This window comes from Lissotriton helveticus, chromosome 11 (genome assembly GCF_964261635.1).
Source record: "Lissotriton helveticus chromosome 11, aLisHel1.1, whole genome shotgun sequence".
NCBI lineage: Eukaryota > Metazoa > Chordata > Amphibia > Caudata > Salamandridae > Lissotriton > Lissotriton helveticus.
This window is the reverse complement of record NC_136072.1, coordinates 15,583,372-15,605,762: the sequence shown is the minus strand read 5'-3', so window position 1 is coordinate 15,605,762 and position 22,391 is coordinate 15,583,372. Positions and strand designations below refer to the sequence as shown.

The window sequence follows — 22,391 nt, the reverse complement described above, 5'->3', positions numbered from 1 at the left end:
AATCAAACAAATATGCGGCGTGGGCAGCCGCTCGAGCCGCGAAGTGCAGGGTGGGCACCTGCCTTACAGAAGCGCTCCCAGGCGCTGCTGGACAAAATCAAGCGCTCTCAAGCGCTAGGGGGGCACAAACTACAGCGCTCCCAGCGCTAGGACGAAATAAAGCGCTCCCAGGCGCTAGGAGGGATCTGCAAGCGCTTCCAAGCGCTAAGAGGCAATTCCAGCGCTCCCAGCGCTAGAGGACAGCCCAAAGTCCAGCAAAAGTCCTTTCAAGGGGCAGGGGGCAAGGCTGGGCCCAGAGCCAGCACACTGGGTCTCCAGGCAGGGAGACACCCCAAGTGGCGGTCCTCTGGCCCAGCAGCAGCAGCAACAGCCCCCTCAGGATCCTGGAAGAGAACAACTTCAGTGGGGACACAGCCCCATTTTTATACAGTGCATTCCTTTGTCTGAGGGTGTAGAGTGGGGGCGGAACCAGTCGCAGCTGGTTCCTGAGTACTCTGTTTACCTCAACCACCCTCTCTATTCACTGGCAGGGCTTGGGTCATTAGACACACCACAGGGGGGCGGAGCCAGCATTGTGTGGGGAAAACCCAGCCCATCCAGGACACAGGTACACTCCTCCCACACATTACTCATGCAGATCTCCCACTCACCACCGGGCAGACCCATCCAGACTTCCTGGAGCCTGGCATGCCAGCCAGCTCCAGCCAATCACACGCCAGCACCCTCACAGCACACGTACAGCCATGTCTAGAAATGGCGCTTCGCTACTAGACACATACATGCTGCATACACCGTTGCGCAGCATTCACTCTCACGAGTTCACACATACCAGACTCAAGCCTGTACACCCCACGCATCAGGAACTACCAGGGACACATACATTCCCCATGCATTCCTATGGGTGGGCAGGCCTAGCTCAGCACATGCACTCAGAGTGCGCACGCACTTTCCCCTGGGACACAGTGAAAGTGCGCAGAATCCCAAAATCACCATCTCCAGGTCACCATTTCAAGCAAAAAGTCTTGGGGTGAACCTGCCCTAAGGGCCAAAGTCCAACATAACCCCCTTCCAGCCAAAACGCAGGGGAGACCAATCACCACCGTGATGGACTTCCCTGCTTGGGGCGATAGAACACGGACGCGGGCCCGCAACTGCAGGGACACCCTCCTGTTCTATGCCACGGTGAACCCATGGGATTCCTTCTCAACACACTGTCTGGACCAACTGGGCTACCCCACTGGTACTCCCAAGTTGTCCGCGGCCAGGACCAGGCCCTGGGCCACCCAGGTGCCACTGGTCCATGCCAATTCGCAGAGCGGGGGGTAGTAACCCCTGGCACATAGGAGCCATTCTCCACTCTTCCTGTCTGCAAGACAGGACTAGACTGCCACTGGTACTCCAGCCTAGGGCCTACAACCTCAGGCTGACCAGGAGTCTCAGGGAAGGCTCTCCTCCCCCTACCTCTTCTCCTAGGGTTCCTCCTCCCTCTGCGAGGGGTACCCCTAGAACGCCATTCCAACCCAGGGCTTATCCACTCAGGTTGCACCGGGGTCAGAGGTGGGCTCTCCCACCCTCTGCACCCCCTTCCAGAGGTCTGCCCTCTCCCACCTGGAGAAGTTCCTCTGGAAGAAGAACCGGTCAGGACACTGGTTACAGTCGTCCTACCCTTCAGGTCAGGCTGATCCTGAACCTGGCCCTCCAACCTCTGGTCTAAAACCTTCGGTGGAACAGTTGCCTGGCACTCCAGGACTTCTGGGTACTTACACTCCATCCCCCTGAGGCTAACAAATGTCACATCTGTTGTGTGACTGTCTGTCTGGCGCAGATCTCCCGCCCTCTGTCCACCTGACAGTGCGTGAAGATCCCCCAGACCAGAAGTGTTGTTACCATGGTCACTACACGGGAACCTAGCCCAACTGGGTAGTCCCTGACCCACTGGTCCTTCCACTGGGGAACTCCCCCAATCACTCCTCACTCTGGACTCCTGTACCCTCCCTACCGGAGCGGTACTGCCAGACTCTAGAACCACAGGAGCTCTGGTTACAGACACTCCAGGTCCTCTACTCACTAGGAGATCTTCCTCAAGTGGACTAACAGGACAGCCTAGGTCCCCAACCTGGTGTTCCCTCAAGAAACCACCCAGGTTCTGAGACAGGGCTTCGGGCCTCTGGGGGCTCTCAGCCACCCACTGACTCCTGCTCCACTGAGCCAGGCAGTCAGCCCCTACACCCTTCTCACTAACCAGGGACCTAGCTGGGCTACACTGAGCCTCTTCCACCACGCTGGGCTGGAAGATCCCTGACCCACTACTTTTGGAGTCACTCCCTAATGACTCTACAGAACCCCTGGTACCTTCCCAGCGGTCTGCTTCCTCTGCAAGGTCCCAAGGACAAAAACATTTCAACTTCAGCAGGTGCTGGCGCAACTCTGGACACACAACACTGAGCAACTGCTCTTTGAGGAACATACTCACTACTCCGTCCCTCTCATCGTCCGGGTTAGCCGCCAGCCAATCCTCCATTGCATCAGAACAGTCATCCACAAAATACCCCCACTTCTGGTGAGGCGGTTTCCTATGGTTCCTGAACTTCAACCTGTTCTCCTCCTCTTGGGAAACAGGTTCCAGACTCTGGGAACTGGGACTTTCTAGACTGAGATTTAAATAGCTGCCACCACTGGACCCAACCCTCCCTGGGGGATCCAGAAACTCAACACTGCGCGCAGGGGATAGTCTACCCTCCAGAGCTACTTTGCCTCTGGTGGCGGCCCTCTCAGCCTCCTCTATCCTGTCCTGCGCTAAGACCCTCTCGGTCTCCAGCTGTTGCTTCTTAACCTCCAGCTGTTGCTTTCTAATGCCCAGCTGTGCCATAGCCTGGGCATGCTCCAACCTGAGCTTTTCTAAAGCCAGCTGGTGCTCCCTTTCTCTCCTCCTATCTTCCAGCTCCTCTGGGGACAGGAAAAGGGATGAGGCGCTGCCTCCTACGCTGGACCCAGCAAGGGACTCCCTATCTATGGGGTCCTCACTATCTGCTGGCGTCCCTGTGCTATCATTTTCTTCCTCCTCCTCAGACTCTTCAGGGCTCCCCTCTGACCCACCACCCTCATGGTGTGAGACCCGGGCCCTCTCCTCACTGTGCTCACGCTCCCAGTCCTCCTTCTGCCATTGGATCAGGTTACCCCTAAGTTGGGACTGGGTGTCTGACTCATTCACTGCAATGTCTCTCTCTTCGCAAAACTCTCTCAGTTCATGCAAAAACAGACCCCAGACATTAAAAGCAGACTCCATCTTGGCAAGATGCTCACAGACACGTGCAACACAGGGGACTGAACGATCTGAAGTAAGAGGACACAATTCCAAAACTTCAACAATCTCCTTATCAAAGAGAACTCATACTCATGCGTCCAGGAAAACACACCATTCATCCACACACACCCTCCCCTCGGATCGGTAAGGCAGTTTCTACCACCCCTGACTTCTCAACCTGACCAAAAGCGACACAGGTACCAAACTCTGGAAGCAGGGTGGGGGACAAATGTACTGAACACAATCAAATGACACTCTTCAGGAGAAGAAACAATGGAATTTCAAAACAATACAATCCCCTAAAAATGTGGTCATCTAAAATGCAGAGTTTTGTGGTGCAGCCAGCTGCTACTAAGGTACAAGGCAAACACAAATCCTTATCCCGCCGCTTGCCGCCAATGTTGGAAATGGGATCCCCGGCTGGCCAGGGCTTTCGCCAAAGTCAGTCAGAGACCACCACACCCAAGTCAGGGCAAGGGAGTTACACGCCAAGATAACCCCTACTCACCCTCTAGGTAACGTGGCGCGAGCAGCAAGGCTAAACTTGGAGGCGATGTAGGCTAAGTATTTGCGCACGCACCCCAGCAACAACAACCAAAGGCCCACCACAAAGGAAACTCCACACAAGGTTATATAAAAATAGCCTTTGTATTACACCAAAACACATTAGATAAAACACACACTTTACAATGTGCCAGAGGCACGGGCAGAATTTACAAGGGGATATTTACAAGACAGGGCCACCTGGACCACTGTCAGGAATCAGAAGTAGCACTTTCAGAAATAGCACTTAGTACATAGAATATAGCACAAAATAGCACACAACCAGTAATCACTGGTAACCAGGACCTCACTAGCACCACCTGTACTAGGGAGAAAACAACCACCTATGTATTACAATACCTGTAGGGGTGTAAGAGGAAAACACATGATGCAATGCATAACATTCATTCAGAGGTGTAAGGGGGAAAACACATGATGCATCACAATACATTCAGAGGTGTAAGGCACATGACGCATAATCAATACATTCAGAGGTGCAGAACAAATACCAACTGCGCCAAACTCACGTAAGTCACCACCTGTGACTGTCCCTAGGCCAACTGGCCTCTCTGGGGCTAGGACGCCCTGTGTCCAAAGTCAGGGTCCTAAACGTAGCAGTTGCCCACAAAGTGCTGGGCAACTGGTGCAATTGAGGAGGATGTGGCCACCCACTTGAGCCTCGTAGGCTCTGGCAAATAGAATTTCCCCTAGAACCTCTCTGGGCTCAAAAGGAATCACAGATGCAGCCTCACTGGGCTGTGGGGGTCCCTCACGGGGGACCCGGAACACTGGTAGTGCCTCAAGCCTCTCTTAGGCTCATCGAACACTAAATGCCCTTCTTGAGCCTCTCTGGGCTCAAAACACAAAGGGGGGGGGGGCTCACGAGCCTCTCTGGGCTCTGCAAAACAACTGGTGCCCCCGGGGCACCTCGTGGCTCCAAGAAAAATGCCCCTGAGCCTCGCAGGCTCCAACAAACAAATGCCGCTGTTATGAGCCTTTCTGGGCTCTTGAAGCAAGACAGAGGCCCCCGTGAGCCTCCTCTGGGCTCAGAGAACAAAGAGCGAGGTCGCGCTAATGAGAGGGGGCGGGGCGGACACCGGCAATGTGTCCCGACGCCCCCCTCTCCTTTCCCAAGCACCAGCACTCACCGGCTGCTTCTTAGACGCTCTCTCCGCTCCCCGGTCAGCTTCTGGGGCGGCGGTTCCTCTCACCGGCTCCTCTCTCCACCGGCGGGACTCGTCTTGAGTCGTGGTGCTCTCCTCTTGTCCCGGGGCTCTCCTCTCCACTCGGGGAGCCTCGGGAACCCGGCCGGCAGCTTCTCTGCTGCGGGGGGTGGGACTTCCGGGTTGCCTGTCTCGGGCCGCGCTGCGATTGGTCAGCCGGCCCAGTGCTTCCGGGTCGCCGCGGGCAGCGCGGCGGCTCGCTTTTTAGGCAGGCAGGCGGCTTCCCAGGATCCGAGGAGTGGGCTCCCTCGTGAATCCAATAAATCAAACAAATATGCGGCGTGGGCAGCCGCTCGAGCCGCGAAGTGCAGGGTGGGCACCTGCCTTACAGAAGCGCTCCCAGGCGCTGCTGGACAAAATCAAGCGCTCTCAAGCGCTAGGGGGGCACAAACTACAGCGCTCCCAGCGCTAGGACGAAATAAAGCGCTCCCAGGCGCTAGGAGGGATCTGCAAGCGCTTCCAAGCGCTAAGAGGCAATTCCAGCGCTCCCAGCGCTAGAGGACAGCCCAAAGTCCAGCAAAAGTCCTTTCAAGGGGCAGGGGGCAAGGCTGGGCCCAGAGCCAGCACACTGGGTCTCCAGGCAGGGAGACACCCCAAGTGGCGGTCCTCTGGCCCAGCAGCAGCAGCAACAGCCCCCTCAGGATCCTGGAAGAGAACAACTTCAGTGGGGACACAGCCCCATTTTTATACAGTGCATTCCTTTGTCTGAGGGTGTAGAGTGGGGGCGGAACCAGTCGCAGCTGGTTCCTGAGTACTCTGTTTACCTCAACCACCCTCTCTATTCACTGGCAGGGCTTGGGTCATTAGACACACCACAGGGGGGCGGAGCCAGCATTGTGTGGGGAAAACCCAGCCCATCCAGGACACAGGTACACTCCTCCCACACATTACTCATGCAGATCTCCCACTCACCACCGGGCAGACCCATCCAGACTTCCTGGAGCCTGGCATGCCAGCCAGCTCCAGCCAATCACACGCCAGCACCCTCACAGCACACGTACAGCCATGTCTAGAAATGGCGCTTCGCTACTAGACACATACATGCTGCATACACCGTTGCGCAGCATTCACTCTCACGAGTTCACACATACCAGACTCAAGCCTGTACACCCCACGCATCAGGAACTACCAGGGACACATACATTCCCCATGCATTCCTATGGGTGGGCAGGCCTAGCTCAGCACATGCACTCAGAGTGCGCACGCACTTTCCCCTGGGACACAGTGAAAGTGCGCAGAATCCCAAAATCACCATCTCCAGGTCACCATTTCAAGCAAAAAGTCTTGGGGTGAACCTGCCCTAAGGGCCAAAGTCCAACATCTCCCCACTGATTAATAGCCTGTTTAGCCCGGACCGTGTATTAGAGGTGGACCATATAGCCCCACTAGAAGGCACCCCTAATAAGGACATGTTCATAAACTATGGATTAGTCACCATAGCCTATAATAAATTGTGGCACAGGTATACCGAAGAGAGTCAAGACAAACAGTGGCCACTGGCAGGATCCTTTGACCTTGATAAAATAGAAACGTTAGAAATAGCCCTTCGAAATAATAAGACAACGCCAATTATGCTCGACAGTCTCGGTATGTGGCGCAGAGAGGCTATGCAACGACAGAGAAAAGACGAGGACAGAGCAGGTAGAGGAATATACCGACAGGACAACCCCAGGACATCGCTACCCACAACTTATCCCCCGACACTATGCAAAAGACGACCAGACTTAGGGCCAGACCAATGCGCTTTTTGTAGGTATGTCGGACACTGGAAAGCCCAATGCCCGACTCTACTGAGCGTGAGTAAAGGCAAAGGGCCGACAGGAACGACAGACCGGCAGTACGAGAAAAAGCGCGAGACAAAGAAGAACCCGACTTACATAGACAGACCAGACAGAACCACCACGTTTGATTATGCCCGATGGCACAGATTTCGCCAGGACAATTTCAGCGGCATGCTCAAGTTCTCCTAGGTCGGGCAACGACAAGACGGGAACCCAGTCTCGTTTCAAATTCACAGACGGAAAGAGATAATTATAACCAATAACTGTTTTATATTCGTCTTGGGTCTTTGTATGTCGTACTTGTACTGTCCCCCGTCTGAGTTTGTGTATGTAATGTACAAATCTGCGTCATCCCTCTACACGTGTTTCCGTGTTACTCAACCTCTGTTAAGCAGAAACTTAGCATAAAAGCAACCTGGAAAGAAAGAAATGGTAAAACAAAATCCGTAGACCATTAATGAACTTGAACTTTTAATTTAGCACAACAAACAAGGAATAATAACGGTAAACTGTAGAAAATGAAAGTCAAACAGAACATTCGCCCCCCCCATTCTGGAACCTTCCAAAGTAGGGCAGGGTTACGGCTACGCCCAACCAACGGCAACCCATATAAGGCGGGCCCGGCCGCCAACTCTTGGTCAGGATATCTTAACGTATGGGGGAGCCGGAGGAGAGGCAGGAGCCAGCAGCCCGGGCAGTTGTAGGTAGTCCCGCCACATGTCTCCTCAGCCAGCCGCAACGGGCCTGGATAGACTTAAGTAGTCCCGCCACATGTCCAGAGAAGAACGAGGCACCTCTTCCTTTTCTCTTCCGTAACAGCCGCAGCAGCTCTGGACGGCGGGATGTCCTGCACGTACCTCCACAACAATTTGTCCAAGTTGGGCTGGGAGGGAGAGGCGACGCGGACGAGCCTCTCCCACCTCCACCGATAGGAGGTCTCCCAGCCCCCGGCCCGACGCTGAACACCCCCAGTCAGGCGATGGTGCCAATACTTCCACAGCACCGAACACACCATGGTGGCACCCCAGTACTTGCGCAGCACCGAACGTGCAATGGTGGCCATATTTTCGGAACACCGAACCTGCAATGACTGCACTGATACTCGTGCCGCGCCGAATGCGCGCCACAGGTGACCATACTCCCACAGCACTGAGCACAGGACTTGGGAAACACCGGATGTGGAGAGACCTTCATGCGGGGCGATGAAAAGGAGCGGCATGGAGTGCACCGGGAGAAGGAGACGATGCGAACGAGTCTCCCTCGCCCCCCCCCCAGGTGGGGGCATCACAGCTGCACCCCAGCTGAACGTCCCGCTTTCACACAACAGGGACCTCTTCCTTTCACTCCGAAGGATCTCTCCCACTCTTGCAAACTCGACGAGAGTGGCCCCTGTAGGGCCTCAAAATGGCGTCTGGGTCCGCTGGAAGGCGGGCCCCGGCCACTAGAGTAACTTTGACCAGCAATATAACTCGAACATTTGCCCCCTGGAGCACGAGCCCCCATCTCCGACAGCATCTCCGCAGCCTTGAAGATCCTACAAAGGTCCCCGGCGGAACCTTCGGCCTTTGCAGGCTTCCGGTAAGGGACGGCTGCCTTGGTCGCCAACGAAACAAACATGACATTGCCACTCCTTCTGTTAGCATGAATTCTAGAACTGCCGAAAAGGACTCTGGTCCAAACTGCCAGTAATGGGAAACATTTCCCCCTGATGCTGCTTCCGGACTGAGCCGGCCCCGCCCAAAATGGCGCTGGTATCAATCGGAACTTACGAACACCTCGTGGTGTTCCTTCGCACTAATATAAACTTGATGTTCTGAGATTTTATATGATCCTTTGTACACTTGGCTAGAAAAGACAAGGAGAACTCACTCGACGAACAGTATGAAAGGATCCCCGTTACAAATGTTGATTACAAATGTACAATGTATTATATTTTTATAACTGATGTAAACCTCATTTACGACGCACACGTACGGTATGCATATAGGAAATCTGATTACCACTATTATGATTATGCTTCTAAATTATGAAAATAAATGCCCCCGAACCCCCAGCCAATTAATAGACGTTTTAGTCTCTTACAAATGAATGAGTAAAACTTTCCGATGTTTTTATTGCTGCAAACGACACCCCCCACTGTACGCACTTTAGCCATTGCCACGACCGGCCAAATACGACCGCACCCTCATAATCCTCATGCTGAAATGATTTTGCAAAATAAAGTTTTTGAAACTATGGACGGGTATTGCATGCTTTATTTTAAAAATGTGGGATCGGTGGGAAAGTTCTTTTCTGTGCACCCTACTCTGCTCTCTCTTTAAGGTTAAAAGAAGATGGTTGCCCAGCCCTGGAGGACGGATCGGATCGACAACACGACACTCCGCCTTCAAAGTACGCGACTGACTCATGAACTCTCGCGTAGAGGAAGACCTTGACTTCCAAGGATGGGTAAAACGAACGGTGTAAATGAGGGAATGTAAAAGGAGGGTGAAATGAAATAATGTAAATGTGATAAAGTACAACGTTCCAAAGTATCAGGGAACGGAGCTGACCCAAGAACCGAAGAACCTTAGAACGCCACAGCGTTGAAAGAGGTTTAAGGATCCCGATAGTGAGATACATCCTTTGACTAGATACCTCGCACTAAGCACCTCTGGTTTCCTTTTTACGTTTCCCCGCACACGACCTATATGGACACACTACCCCCCTCGACTCCAGAAACCATATCCCCGGGGACCCTGCCCCGAGGAGGAAAGACGAGTAAGAGGTAAGTAAAGGACTTATGAACCCATGTGTTTGAATATGCGCGAATGCTGTCTCCCCCACCCCCTTTTTTCCTCCCTCTGCAGGTTACATCAGAGATTACAGCCGAGGTGTGGCGAAGATCTGAAGCCTTGCCATGTCTAATACACGAAGCGGACTAGCGCCGCAAGGTGGTGTCTACGCACGCCTGCAAACTACTCACGTATCGAACAAACCCGGAAAATTAGCACAACCTGATAAAAAGTGATCACCCTTAAACCAGACCGGACGAATGAACCCATGTCACGTATGATGCGAAACTATGAGGGAATGTGTGTGTGTGACTGAGGCGTCGACCCAACTGGTCGAAGGACCGAGAATGCGAGAAGTGCGACAAAATGGTACCTCCTTTCTTCTTTCCTTTTTCTCAAGGCACGTCCCCTCTACCCTGTCTAATGCTCAAACTGCATGATTACAAGATTCTAACGCAGACCCGTGAATGCCCTTTACTGTGTAATGCACTAAATAGCCTTTCTTGAATACACTGCCACCCTCTCTGTTGCACGTGTACTATTTAGCCTGCCGTTGCACTCTCTCTCTCTCTCTCTCTCTCTCTCTCTCTCTCTCTCTCTCTCTCTCTCTCCCTCTATTTTTGCACTCCCACTCTTCCGAGTGATTAGCCCCGAAATTGGCAGACTGCCACCCCTAGCACACCACCTAATTGGCTTCAAATACCGTCAGTATTTGCACAAAAACTTGTCTTTAATACAATCACCCTGAAGCCGCGTCATTACCTCTCCTTTTCCGCTAGAAGTCAATGAACCGAGGTTGGGCCGTAAGGGAAAGGACAGGTAAGACGACAGAGGTTCCCTAATCTGGCCCGAAATAAGGGAACTACATGTCGACGGCTCCTATGGTATAAAACAAGGGCCTCAGAATACGCGACCCTCCCCTCCCCGAATTGTCGCAATACCCAAACCGGAAAAATGATCACCCCTGTTACCTCCCCTGTATCAGCCGCCCAAAAACTGGAATTATGAAACTACCCCTCATTTCCGGTTGTGAGAGATGGGTCGATTTATGCCCTTACCACAAGTTTCCTATGTCCCTGGTTGTTTCCCATAAAACCCCTGTCCTTCCTAATTAAGTAATCGGGCTGTAAAAGGTTACGTAGGATCCGGAATGATGTTTTACAAGGTTAACAGACTAGTCCAAGGTAAAGAAACCATCGAAATGAACCCCGTAGTAGTTGAAAAGCAGGATGCATCGATAGAAAGGAAATGTTTAACCATGTTCGTCTCTCAGCAAAATACCTGTGTAGTACCATGTTGACGACTCACAGTACCCTTTGTAAATGTAAAACTCTAGAGAACGGCGTATCTTTGCCAGGTTCGTCTCACGAAGGTGGGTCACTATCAGATGAACTTTCGTGACTGTAATAAATAATTGTAAAGGAAAGTCATAGTAAATCCAACAGGCCCGTCACCGGTCATTCATATGCCAGTTGTGAACACTAATATAACGGGCATTTTTCATTCTTTGCCTGGAGCTGGGAGAGAAATAGACTTTTTGATTATCTTCATCTGCAAATTCTCTAAAGACTGTCTTTTCAAACTTGTTTAAGGGTACTGCTGTTGGAGGAGAGAAGAACCGGATGTGGGAGCACGAGGCCTGACTGCAGACTAAGGAACACCTGCGACATTAGCCAAGGCGAGACCACGACAGAAAAGAGCTGCAGGACGAGGCACTGTTTTCGACAACATGAGAAGAAAGGGGTCGACCTGATGCCCCTGCTCGATGTCCAGTGTCTGTCGACAAGTCCCCGCTCTCTGAATTCGGTCACACGCCCGCCTATTTGAAGTCTCTCGTTCCCCTAGTTTGTTCCTAATTTGGCCTTGCTCCATCCCCCTTTTCCTCTGACCTACCCTATGGACTGTTTTGTACGCTCTTCTTCCATCTGAACTTTCTGACAATCACCTCAAAGGACACAGGGCGAAAAGGACCTTTCCGACCAGAAACGCGAGGAAAGGGTCGTGCCCTGCAACGCAGAACTTAGAACAGAGCTGGACTTGTAGCTCCACCGCCGGTGCTCAACAGCGCCAACGAAAGGCAACAAAGAATGATGAGAACTCGTTAAACTTCGAACATTTGACATCCCCAATCGCCGTTTCTGCTAGACCTCATTTCTCTCCCAGCCACCATTGTATTGATCATGCTCCAATCCGAACCTGATATATATGTAATAACCTGCCAGTATGGAATATACTTGCTGCTCTCGCTACAGAATCGTTTTTGTATTGCATTCCTATGACTTTCCTGCTAAACAAATTGATCAAAGTTTATCAAATAGGCCCACCTCCTAAAAACTAGAAATGTTAAAATGTATTGTTTACGACTCTTTTTTATCTAAGGTTCCTACCGTTTTCTTTCTCATGCCCACCACAATAGAACCGAGTAGAAAATGAACCAGCAAGATGTCTTGAATATGTTAAAGGGAGGACTGTTGAAAATTAGTACGTTTTGGTGAACATTATCTGCGCCATCTTGCCTCTTCCCCTGATGCCACACTTTTGTCGTGCGCGCCCGCCATTTTTAAGATGCCCCGATCAGAACGAACCCTTTTGCATGCCGCTGGCCCCTGACATAGCCCTTCGCCTTCACTAAGCCTGCACGCTGACCACCCCCTGCTTGCACCTGCCTTGAGTCATAAACCCCTCTTCGGCGCTGCTCTGCCCCAGGCCCTCATCCTGTTCCCAGCGCGACACCTCCCTGCTTCCCTTTCATGATCTCCGGCCCTTAGATGCAAACCCCTTTTTTCCTGTGTGCCCGTTTTGTCTTCCCCGTTCCCAGGCCGACACCCAGCTCTGCCGATACCATTCCTTGCCCCTCCCCGTACAATAGAAAGCTTCCCCCATCAAAGGATCCCCGGGTTGATCAAAGCCCCCACTCCATGAGATCCGATCAAACCCCCCACATTCCGTGAATCGGCGGAATATCCAGCTGCGTGATACTCATCACCTGTTGTGACTAGGGTGGGGACTTCAACTGTAAATGTGTGTGGGAACGGGCCCAAAGGGGATTTCCGGGAATGTCTTTTCCATACATCAAAGCTTTTAACATGAATGTGTAATCTACAATAAAGTCATAAAACAGTGTATAAGAGGCCAGGCCTCAGAAATGTATCTAGAGCACCTCAGAACGATACCTTCTGTCCGTTTCGTTGTGTTCTCCTCCGGAGAGAATAAAAACCTTGTTTCCTGCTTTCCAGTCTCCAGCGCCTGCCTCTTCATTGATTAATTAACTAGAGGGTCACAGAGGCAATACCGCCGGGCAAATATCGATTGTCCCCGACCCGACGCAGGTTTTAACAAAGAGATGGGTTAAATCAATGGTTGTTTGCCCACTGTACCACCCCAGTTTAGAGCCAGCCATATGCAAATCAGTCTTGACCCTGTGCCTCATGGGAACAGCCCAGACCAAACTGCCAAGCCAGGTCCTCCTTGTACCAGGAACAAGGGGGCCGATTCACAGAACTAACTTAAGACAAAATCGTAAACTTACTACTTTTGGTATTCACAGAAGTTAGGATTTTGTCTTAAATTTGTCTTAAGTCTGTTTTAAGACAAACTTAAGACAAAATCCTAACTTCTGTGAATACCAAAAGTAGTAAGTTTAGTGTTTGTCTTAAGTTAGTTCTGTGAATCGGGCCCTAGCATCCTAGGACCGGTTTCGGGCTTTCAGCCCTCATCAGCCAGGATAGCTTGACTCCAGTGTCATGTAGAGCCTGGGATTCACGCTGAGCATACCCGTCCCACTCGGGATGACAAATGCAAAAAGAACAGTTGATGGACAAAATGCAGAACAATGAAATTTGTTTGCGTAGCACTTTTTGCCCTAAGTGCGCCGGGTATGCCCAGACATGGGTCCCTTGATCACTTTGCCACTGGATTCAAGCAAGCCGGGCTGAAGACGGCTGGAATGCCAGAAACCGGTCCTTGGAAGCTTGTTTCCGGTTCAGGGAAGGCATGGCTTGGCAGTTCAGGCTGGGCTGTTCCCATGAGGCACAGGGTCAGGCTGATTTGCATATAGCCATGTCTGAACTGGGGTGGCGGAGTGAGCAGAAGAACAATGTATTTAACCAAGATCTCTTGACTGGGGGTGAATGTATGATTTATTCATCATTCCGTTCATCATTTGTTTGCGTAGCACACTGCACCTGAGGGGGAGCAGGCCTTCATTTGGTGAACATTCCAAACTCCCTCCAGAGCGCAGGTATTAATAGCCACTAAACAGAAGCAAACCTCTCTCTCCATCCGGTGAAATATAGTGTTTCCGCGTGAACGGTGACGTGCCTCTAAGCACTTTAAGGGCGTCATGGGTATAGAGCCGTAAAGGAGCGCCACGCTCCCTTGGTACCTCAGACAAATAAATTACACGAGACCTTTGTCATTTGAAGTGTCACACTTTACACCATTTCAGGGTGGGTGTGGCCCCATTCAGCGCTTGGAGCTGTTTTCATTGCGCGTCGAGGCGTAAACATGACGTAAATAGTTACGCTTCTTATGCAGCTGGTCGAGCCATCATGGGAACCCCAAACCTATGCAATCATTTCAAGAGTCTCCTCCCTATGCCTGCTGACGTCACCTGCCGCAAAACAAACAGGGTCCAGCTTGTCACGCCCCTTCACGCACCCGTCACGCTCTCTCACGAGTGGATGCAACGTGAACCTTTGCTTACAGCACCGGAGGTGAGTCACTCACAGCCGCGGTGGAGGGGGAGGTGTCCGCATTCACACGGGGCGTCAGGGAGTGGAGCCGGGAGACGAGGCGTGTGACCCTCGGCACCTCCCACTGCGGTGCGTGGATCTGTATCTGCAGGGAGCTCCTGCGTCTGTCTGAACTTTCAACCCTTGGCCCAGATAACACGGGTGCAACTAAAGTACACGGAGGAAATAAGAATTGAAACTCAATCTCATACGAAAGTGGGAAAAATTAAATTTCTTGGAAATTTATGCTTTAAAATATTAAAAAATTCTTAACCCTGCTACTCCTGCGGGTTGCGCCCAAAGCAAACACTGTGGGCACGTAGGGATCGGAGAAGCAGGCGTACACAATACATGTATGTGATGAGCTGCCATTTACAGGAGTAAGTTCTAAAACTCGGTGTAAAATTGTCTGTCGAGGGCTCCTGTAAGCTGTCAGGGCGGATCTGTCTTCTGAACCTAGTATATGTAGTAAGTAGACCTTTGTACTAAGTACCATTCCTATGTGATTTTAGAGTTTATCTGTTTGTATCTTTCCTTGAGTCACTTTACAACTTGTACAATTGCAATTTGTTCTTTTCTGTTCGTATCTCTTATGTAACTCATGTAATCCAAAGTCCTTATGGGGCATATTACCAACAAGTAGCGATAATTATCACTAAATAGGCTTAGCGACAATTATTTTACTCGCTGCCTATCGCTGGATATGTTAGCGGAGAAACCATGCTATTAGCAACGTTTTTCTCCATTGTGCTAAAATATCCAGCGATAGCGGCGAAATGCGTGAATATTGCTGAGAATACAGCGATATTCACGCATTAGCGACAAAATGCTCTTAGCCATGTTATCCACCTCCCATTGGATAACATGGCTTAGAACTGGTCAGAGCAGGCGTTAGTTTTTGGCGATAGCGGGAATATTTCCATCGCTACGCCTGCCTTGCTAATAGGCGATAGCGACGTTAGCGACTGCTTTCAGTCGCTAACAGGTTGGGTACACCCACTTTGCATGTCATTAGCGATCAATATCGCTGACATGCAAAGCGGGCCCCAAACCGCTCGCTATCGCCTAAAAGTTGTTGCTAACATCAGTTAGCGACAGCTTGCTAATAGAGCGATAGGATTATCGCCGCTTAGCGGACGAAAACGGGCGATAATTGCCTATCGCCACCCTTGGTAATATGCCCCTAAGTATCTCAACTGTTTCTTATGTTAAGTGCTTTAACACCTTTGGGTAATGTTCGCGCTATATAAAATCGCATAAAATAAAATAAAATAAAATCGCTAACGTGTTTATATTATATGCCCTTTTGCTGCCCCGTGCTACCCTCTCACCTGTCGCTGCATGCCCTGCTGCCCCTTGCCTGTCCCCGCCTATCATCCTTCCTGTCCCTGTTTCTCCTTCTGTCTCTCTGCCCTCTGCACCCCCATCTCCTGCGCTCTTTCTTTGTTCCAATTCTGACTATCTGCCCTGGGTCCCCTTTCGGAACCCTTTGATGGTTGGACCCACCACTATGTTCAGTCATGGGGCGATACCAATGGATCTGGATGGGGGAGCACCATCGCTGCCTAGTGCACCTCTTCTTATAGTGCCATAAAGAGTGAAGGGTCTGCTCCAGCATGAGGTCACTTCCTGCGTTCGCACTCTATCCTGGAGTAGGCCTCTCCCGGCGCTCCTGATGGGAGGACTTCCAACATCTTTCTCTGTTCGCCCTTCACCTGTCCTTGTGTTTCCCCCTTTAGGTGGTTTTCGAAGCAATCCGTGGATTGACAGAGTACGGTGACACCGCCATCGACAATGTGGCTGTCCGGAAAGGGGCCTGCGGTAAGTGTGACGTGTCACTCAAGCGCCTTGAGGTATCAATGCAACACCTGGGGTCTGTTCTCTCATACATGCGTTCCTGAGCGCAAACCTGCTCCCAGCCCAGGGGGTGTTTAGACCTGCTGTGCTTATTCCGTATTAAAAATTGTTTTTTTTGTTTCAATTGCACCTAAAACCATTGTACCCCAATATTCCAAAGTCCTGGCACCAATGAGAGTACCACACACACAACAGGGTAAGAATAGCTGGGAAAGTTGACCCCTGCGCCCTCAGATTTGAAATGCAGCCGGAAACGCTTAGTAAGAGGCCGCCTGCCTCTCTCTTCCACCCTGAGGTGTTGCAAAGAGGAGCAGAGCCCGAACCCTCACCCCAGATACAGCTGAGCATAACCCTCTAACCACATGACCCCAAACCACACACTGATGTGAAGGAGTTCCCAAGACCTCTCTTTAAGTTCTCTGACTTTCAATGGCTGATGAAGAAACTGCCCTGGTGGGGCATTCAATTCACTTTGCCCTAAATTCTACTTTGTAAGGGAAAACACACAGGTTGCACAAGACTGCCTTGGATATGATGTGTGACACTGTTAGGGAACCCACATCACTGTACCCTGTGCCAGGGAGGTGAGTCCTGCGTCACTTCCTTACTGTCCCAAAGCATCGGTGATCTCCCCAGGTGAACATGACCTGTGGTGCAAAAGGGGGTGGTGATGGACGGCGCATCTGAACCAATCAAACACACACACCCAGTCAAAAGATCTGGGTTTGATCCATCTCCGTTCTTTAGCCCACTCTGCCACCCCAGTTCAGACATGGCCATATGCAAATCAGTCTGACCCTGTGCCTCATGGGAACAGTCCGGCCCGAACTGCCAAGCCATGTCTTCACTGGACCGGAAACAAGCTTCAGAGGACCGGTTTCTGGCATTACAGCCGTCTTCAGCCCGGCTTGCTTGAATCCAGTGGCAAAGTGAGCAAGGGACTCACGTCTGAGCATACCCTGCCACACTTATGGCGGCCAAAAGCGGTACAAAAGGGGGTGGTGATGGACGGAGCATCTGAATCAATCAAACACCCACACCCAGTCAAAAGATCTGGGTTTAATCCATCACCGTTCTTTAGCCCACTCTGCCACCCCAGTTCAGACATGGCCATATGCAAATCAGTCTGACCCTGTGCCTCATGGGAAATGTCCAGCCCGAACCGTCAGTTCCTGTGCCCGGGCAGGTGAGTCCTGCGTCACTTCCTGACTGTCCCAATGCATCAGGGATCCCCCCCCAGGTGAACAAGACCTGTGCCCGGGCAGGTGAGTCCTGTGCCACTTCCTTACTGTGCCAATCTGATTCAAAGACAGATGGTGCAAGCTCTTGATGTGAGTCGCGCGTCTACACCTCCACTTCCTACCACCAGTGCTTGTGCAGTTGTGAGCTGTAGAAACCACTGCTCCTGAATGCAGATTCTCAAGCCCACCACACCTGCTCCTGGGAGCTACGGCTATCTCTTATTGAGTCACTCATTTTTAATAATGGATGCTATGATAATGTTGTTCAAGCAGTAAATAGGGGGTCTTTCCATTCCTTTCACCATCTCTTGTATTTGAACGGGTTGAATAATGGATTTATGGTTTCTTTGTACGGCAGTGCGCAGCTCATGAAGTCTTCTGCCAGCTTCTGCTATAGCGGTGGAGGAACGTCACCCCCAATGCCAGCAGCAGCAGCTGCAAAACATGAAAAATAAAACAATAACAAAGCAGGTTTATTATTGTTTTAATCTTCTTTACTGGCTGAGTCTTGGGGCGGGGCCTAATCTATGATCGCCATGGAGTAGTGGTAGGTGCAGTACTATCAGGGCGTATGTGACTTTGGCCGACCGGCCGTCTCAGGATGGCCAAAGCGATACGCGCAGTGAGCTGCCTCCAACCAGAGCTGCGTGTTGGGGTTGGAACAGCAGGCACAGGCTCCTAATCTCCCTGGGAGCACAAATCCAAGCCGCTCAGGCCAGTGTTGACGCTGCTCTCATGCTGCCAGCAGCATGAGAGCAGCGTTAGGATTGGCCGCAGGGGAGTCTGGGAGCCTTTGCTGCAGTGGAGCCAGAAGAGCGGCGATGGGGCAGGTATTCTGGTTAATTATTTTTCTGTTTTTTGGTGGTGTTATTGTTGACACCCCCCCCCACATCCCCGTGCACCGCCAGTTTGCCCCGACATCAGCCGCGACTGACCTACTACAATGTATCATGTTGTTATTTGCAATTACAGATCCACAAGCAACCACAGAAGTTGTACCGTCAACCGGCATTACAGAGGAAACTCAAACGCCTACACCAGAAATCACAGAGACTGTTACAGACTTTACAGATGGACCACAGACTGTGACAGACTTTACAGATGGACCACAGACTGTAACAGACTTTACTGATGAACCACAGACTGTAACAGCCTTTACAGATGAACCACAGACTGTAACAGACTTTACAGATGAACCGCCGACTGTAACAGACTTTACAGATGAACCACAGACTGCAACAGACTTTACAGATGAACCACAGACTGCAACAGACTTTACAGATGGACCACAGACTGTTACAGACTTTACAGATGGACCGCAGACTGTAACAGACTTTACAGATGAACCGCAGACTGTAACAGACTTTACAGATGAACCACAGACTGTAACAGACTTTACAGATGAACCACAGACTGCAACAGACTTTACAGATGAACCGCAGACTGTAACAGACTTTACAGATGAACCGCAGACTGTAACTGACTTTACAGATGAACCGCAGACTGTAACAGACTTTACAGATGAACCACAGACTGTAACAGACTTTACAGATGAACCACAGACTGCAACATACTTTACAGATGAACCGCAGACTGTTACAGATGTTTTCACAGATACACCAACAGAGGAACCACTAACTGTAACAGAGGACGTCACAGATATACCAACATATACTGCCCCAGTAACCACCGCATCTTTGACTAATGGGACAGAGCCAACTGGTAAGTTGTCCAATACACTCATGCCTATGTGAGACAGTAAGTAAAAGTTAGTTAATTGTTTCATATTTCTCTCTTCAGCCACCGGGCCATGTACAACATGTTCAACATCATCTACTACAACTGAACCTACGACAAGATTTCCTGAGATAACAGGTAAAAAAAACTCAGTAAATGGAGGATATTGTATGTAATCTTGTGTTCTGAACATAAGTAGTAAATTTGAAAAAATTGCATGGTTTCCTGTGGCTGGTTAAAGAGTCATAATATATAAGGGTGTGTGAAGTTGTGAAGGTAAAGAGTTGTTTACTTTGTATAATTTTTGTTAAAACTTCACCATCTTCTTTGAATGTCATGCTGGACACGTTTTATTTAAAAATGGTGATGACATCTAGCCCTGCGGCAACACCAGTATGTTCCTTCTGCCGCTCTGGGAGACGTGCCCGCTGCTGCTGCTCATAAACTGTATGCTGCCTTTCAGCAATCTTTCCTCACACACCGTAAGTCCTCCCATTAGGTTGAGCTGGAGATAGATGGTTGATAGCTGATCGAGGGCTTTCATGAGGCCTCTCGCGGTCCCCCTAAGACACAGCTGACCATGCGCTGGAGATGGATGGTTGATGGCCGATCGAGGGCTTCCATGAGGCCTCTTGCGGTCCCCTTAAGATACAGCTGACCATGGGCTGGAGATAAATGGTTGATGGCTGATCGAGGGCTTCCATGAGGCCGCTCACGGTCCCCTTAAGATACAGGTTACCATGGGTGTAGATGGATGGTTGATGGCCGATCGAGGGCTTCCATGAATCCGCTCACGGTCCCATTAAGATACAGCTGACCATGGGCTGGAGATAGATGGTTGATGGCCGATCGAGGGCTTCCATGAGGCCGCACACGGTCCCATTAAGATACAGCTTTCCATGGACTGGAGATAGACGGTTGATGGCCGATCGAGGGCTTCCATGAGGCCACTCATGGTCCTCTTACGATACAGGTTACCATCTGCTGGAGATAGATGGTTGATAGTTGTTCGAGGGCTTCCATGAGGCCACTCACAGTCCCATTCAAAATACAGGTTACCATGGGCTGGAGATAGATGGTTGATGGCCGATCGAGGGCTTCCATGAGGCCGCACACGGTCCCATTAAGATACAGCTTACCATGGGCTGGAGATAGACGGTTGATGGCCGATCGAGGGCTTTCATGAGTCCGCTCACAGTCTCCTTAAGATACAGCTTACCATGGCTGGAGATAGATGGTTGATGGCCGATCGAGGGCTTTCATGAGGCCACTCACGGTTCCCTTAAGATACAGGTTACCATGGGCTGAAGATAGATGGTTGATGGCCGACCGAGGGCTTCCATGAGGCCACTCACGGTTCCCTTAAGATACAGCTGGCCATGGGCTGGAGATAGATGGATGATAGCTGTTCGAGGGCTTCCATGAGGCCGCTTGCGGTCCCCTTAAGATACAGGTTACCATGGGCTGGAGATAGATGGTTGATGGCCGATCGAGGGCTTCAACGAGGCCGCTCACGGTCCACTTAAGATACAGCTTACCATGGGTGGGAGATGGATGGTTGATGGCCGATCAAGGGCTTCTATGAGGCCGCTCACGGTCCACAAGATACAGGTTACCATGGGCTGGAGATAGATGGTTGATGGCCGATCGAGGGCTTCAACAAGGCCGCTCACGGTCCACTTAAGATACAGCTTACCATGGGCTGGAGATAGATGGTTGATGGCCGATCGAGGGCTTCCATGAGGCCGCTCATGGTCCCCTTAAGATACAGGTTACCATGGGCTGGAGATATATAGTTGATGGCCAACTGAGGGCTTCCATGTAACCACTCGTGGTCTTCTTAAGATACAGCTGACCATGGGCGGGAGATAGATGGTTGATGGCCGATCGAGGGCTTCCATGAGGCCGCTCACGGTCCCCTTAAATACAGGTTACCATGCTCTGTTTGAAGGAGATGTTTGAAGAAGCTCATTGTACGCATTGCTTGCGGAGGCACAGTGCCTGCTTGGTTTAGCGTAGTACATGCTTTGAATGTATGCAACCGATCATACAGCTCTGTGTGTGAGTGGAATTCATGTTTTATGGCACCGGTGCCCAAAGAGTACGCTTTTGAAGAAGAAAAGTAAGAAAACACAGCTGAGGGCAAAAACCAAGAGCTTAAGTTCTTTCTAAATCTCAACACAAATCCATTAAATAATGATATAACTATCATAAGCAAAGCAATAGGTCTCAACGCCTGTGACACTGGTGTAAACATTTATTGGATTCCCAAGTGGAGGTTTTGGTTTTGTCTTTGTTTACAGCAAAAAAACATTAGGACGGCATCCATGCGTGAACATGTGTGGCAGCCATCTTGTAATTCTTTTTCATGAATAAGCAAATGCATTTCAAGATGGCCTCTTCTGAGGCACGCATGCACATGTATGTATGCTCACATATAACAAGATGGAAATCTTGCAATGGTTCTTCAAACATACAAACAACCATTCCCAGATGTTTGCTGTAAATGTGCATGCAAGCAGGATTCTTGGAAGGCTTGTTTTTGCTTGTCATATATGTGTATGTAGGCACACACGCAAATCCTTTTTCAAATTCATTAAAAAAAATAACATTTTTCTAATATGGTCGTCAATTCGTGTGTGTAGGAAATGTGCTTATTAGTTGAGAGGGTTGAAGGCCCCACTCAATAAACAAAGTCCTTGTCAGAGTGAACCACAAAAGTCACTAAATAAACCTCTGCTTAACCCTCTGGCACCTTGGCACAAAGCAGTCAGGCTTAACTTAAAGGCAAGGTATATAGGATTTGTACAACACTTCAATCAGTAAAACAGTGAAAGCACCAAACATAAAGATCCCACACCAGGTTAGAAAATGGATATGATTTTAATACATAAAGCAAGACTGAACAGACAAAAAAATCCAATCAGTAGGTTTAATAAGGGTCATCATGGCATTGTTGGTGGTTTGAAAATGGTGCGCGTCAGGATGGGTGGCCAATAGATTTACATCATGGTCGGGGTGATATGAGCATATTTCTTCTGGCCCTGGATGAGATGTTGCTGTAGCTACGAAATGCCCTTAAGAGGTGGTAGTGTGCACGGACAACGAGCTCATTGTGTAATCTTCAAACCTAAAGATTATCTTCCTGGATGCAGAAACCAAATTGTCAGCAGTGATTTGACCAAGAAAGTCTGACAC

At 50.4% G+C, this 22,391-nt stretch overlaps 1 protein-coding gene across 1 annotated transcript in view; it reads left to right on the top strand.

The window, feature by feature from the left end:
- LOC144791347 (uncharacterized) overlaps window positions 1-22,391 on the top strand; it is a 363,412-nt gene that overhangs the window by 47,035 nt on the left and 293,986 nt on the right. Inside the window, exons 5-7 of the mRNA XM_078666025.1 lie at window positions 16,098-16,179; window positions 18,429-19,178; window positions 19,257-19,331. Coding sequence (XP_078522151.1) covers window positions 16,098-16,179; window positions 18,429-19,178; window positions 19,257-19,331 — 907 coding nt within the window. The remainder of the gene's footprint in view (window positions 1-16,097; window positions 16,180-18,428; window positions 19,179-19,256; window positions 19,332-22,391) is intronic.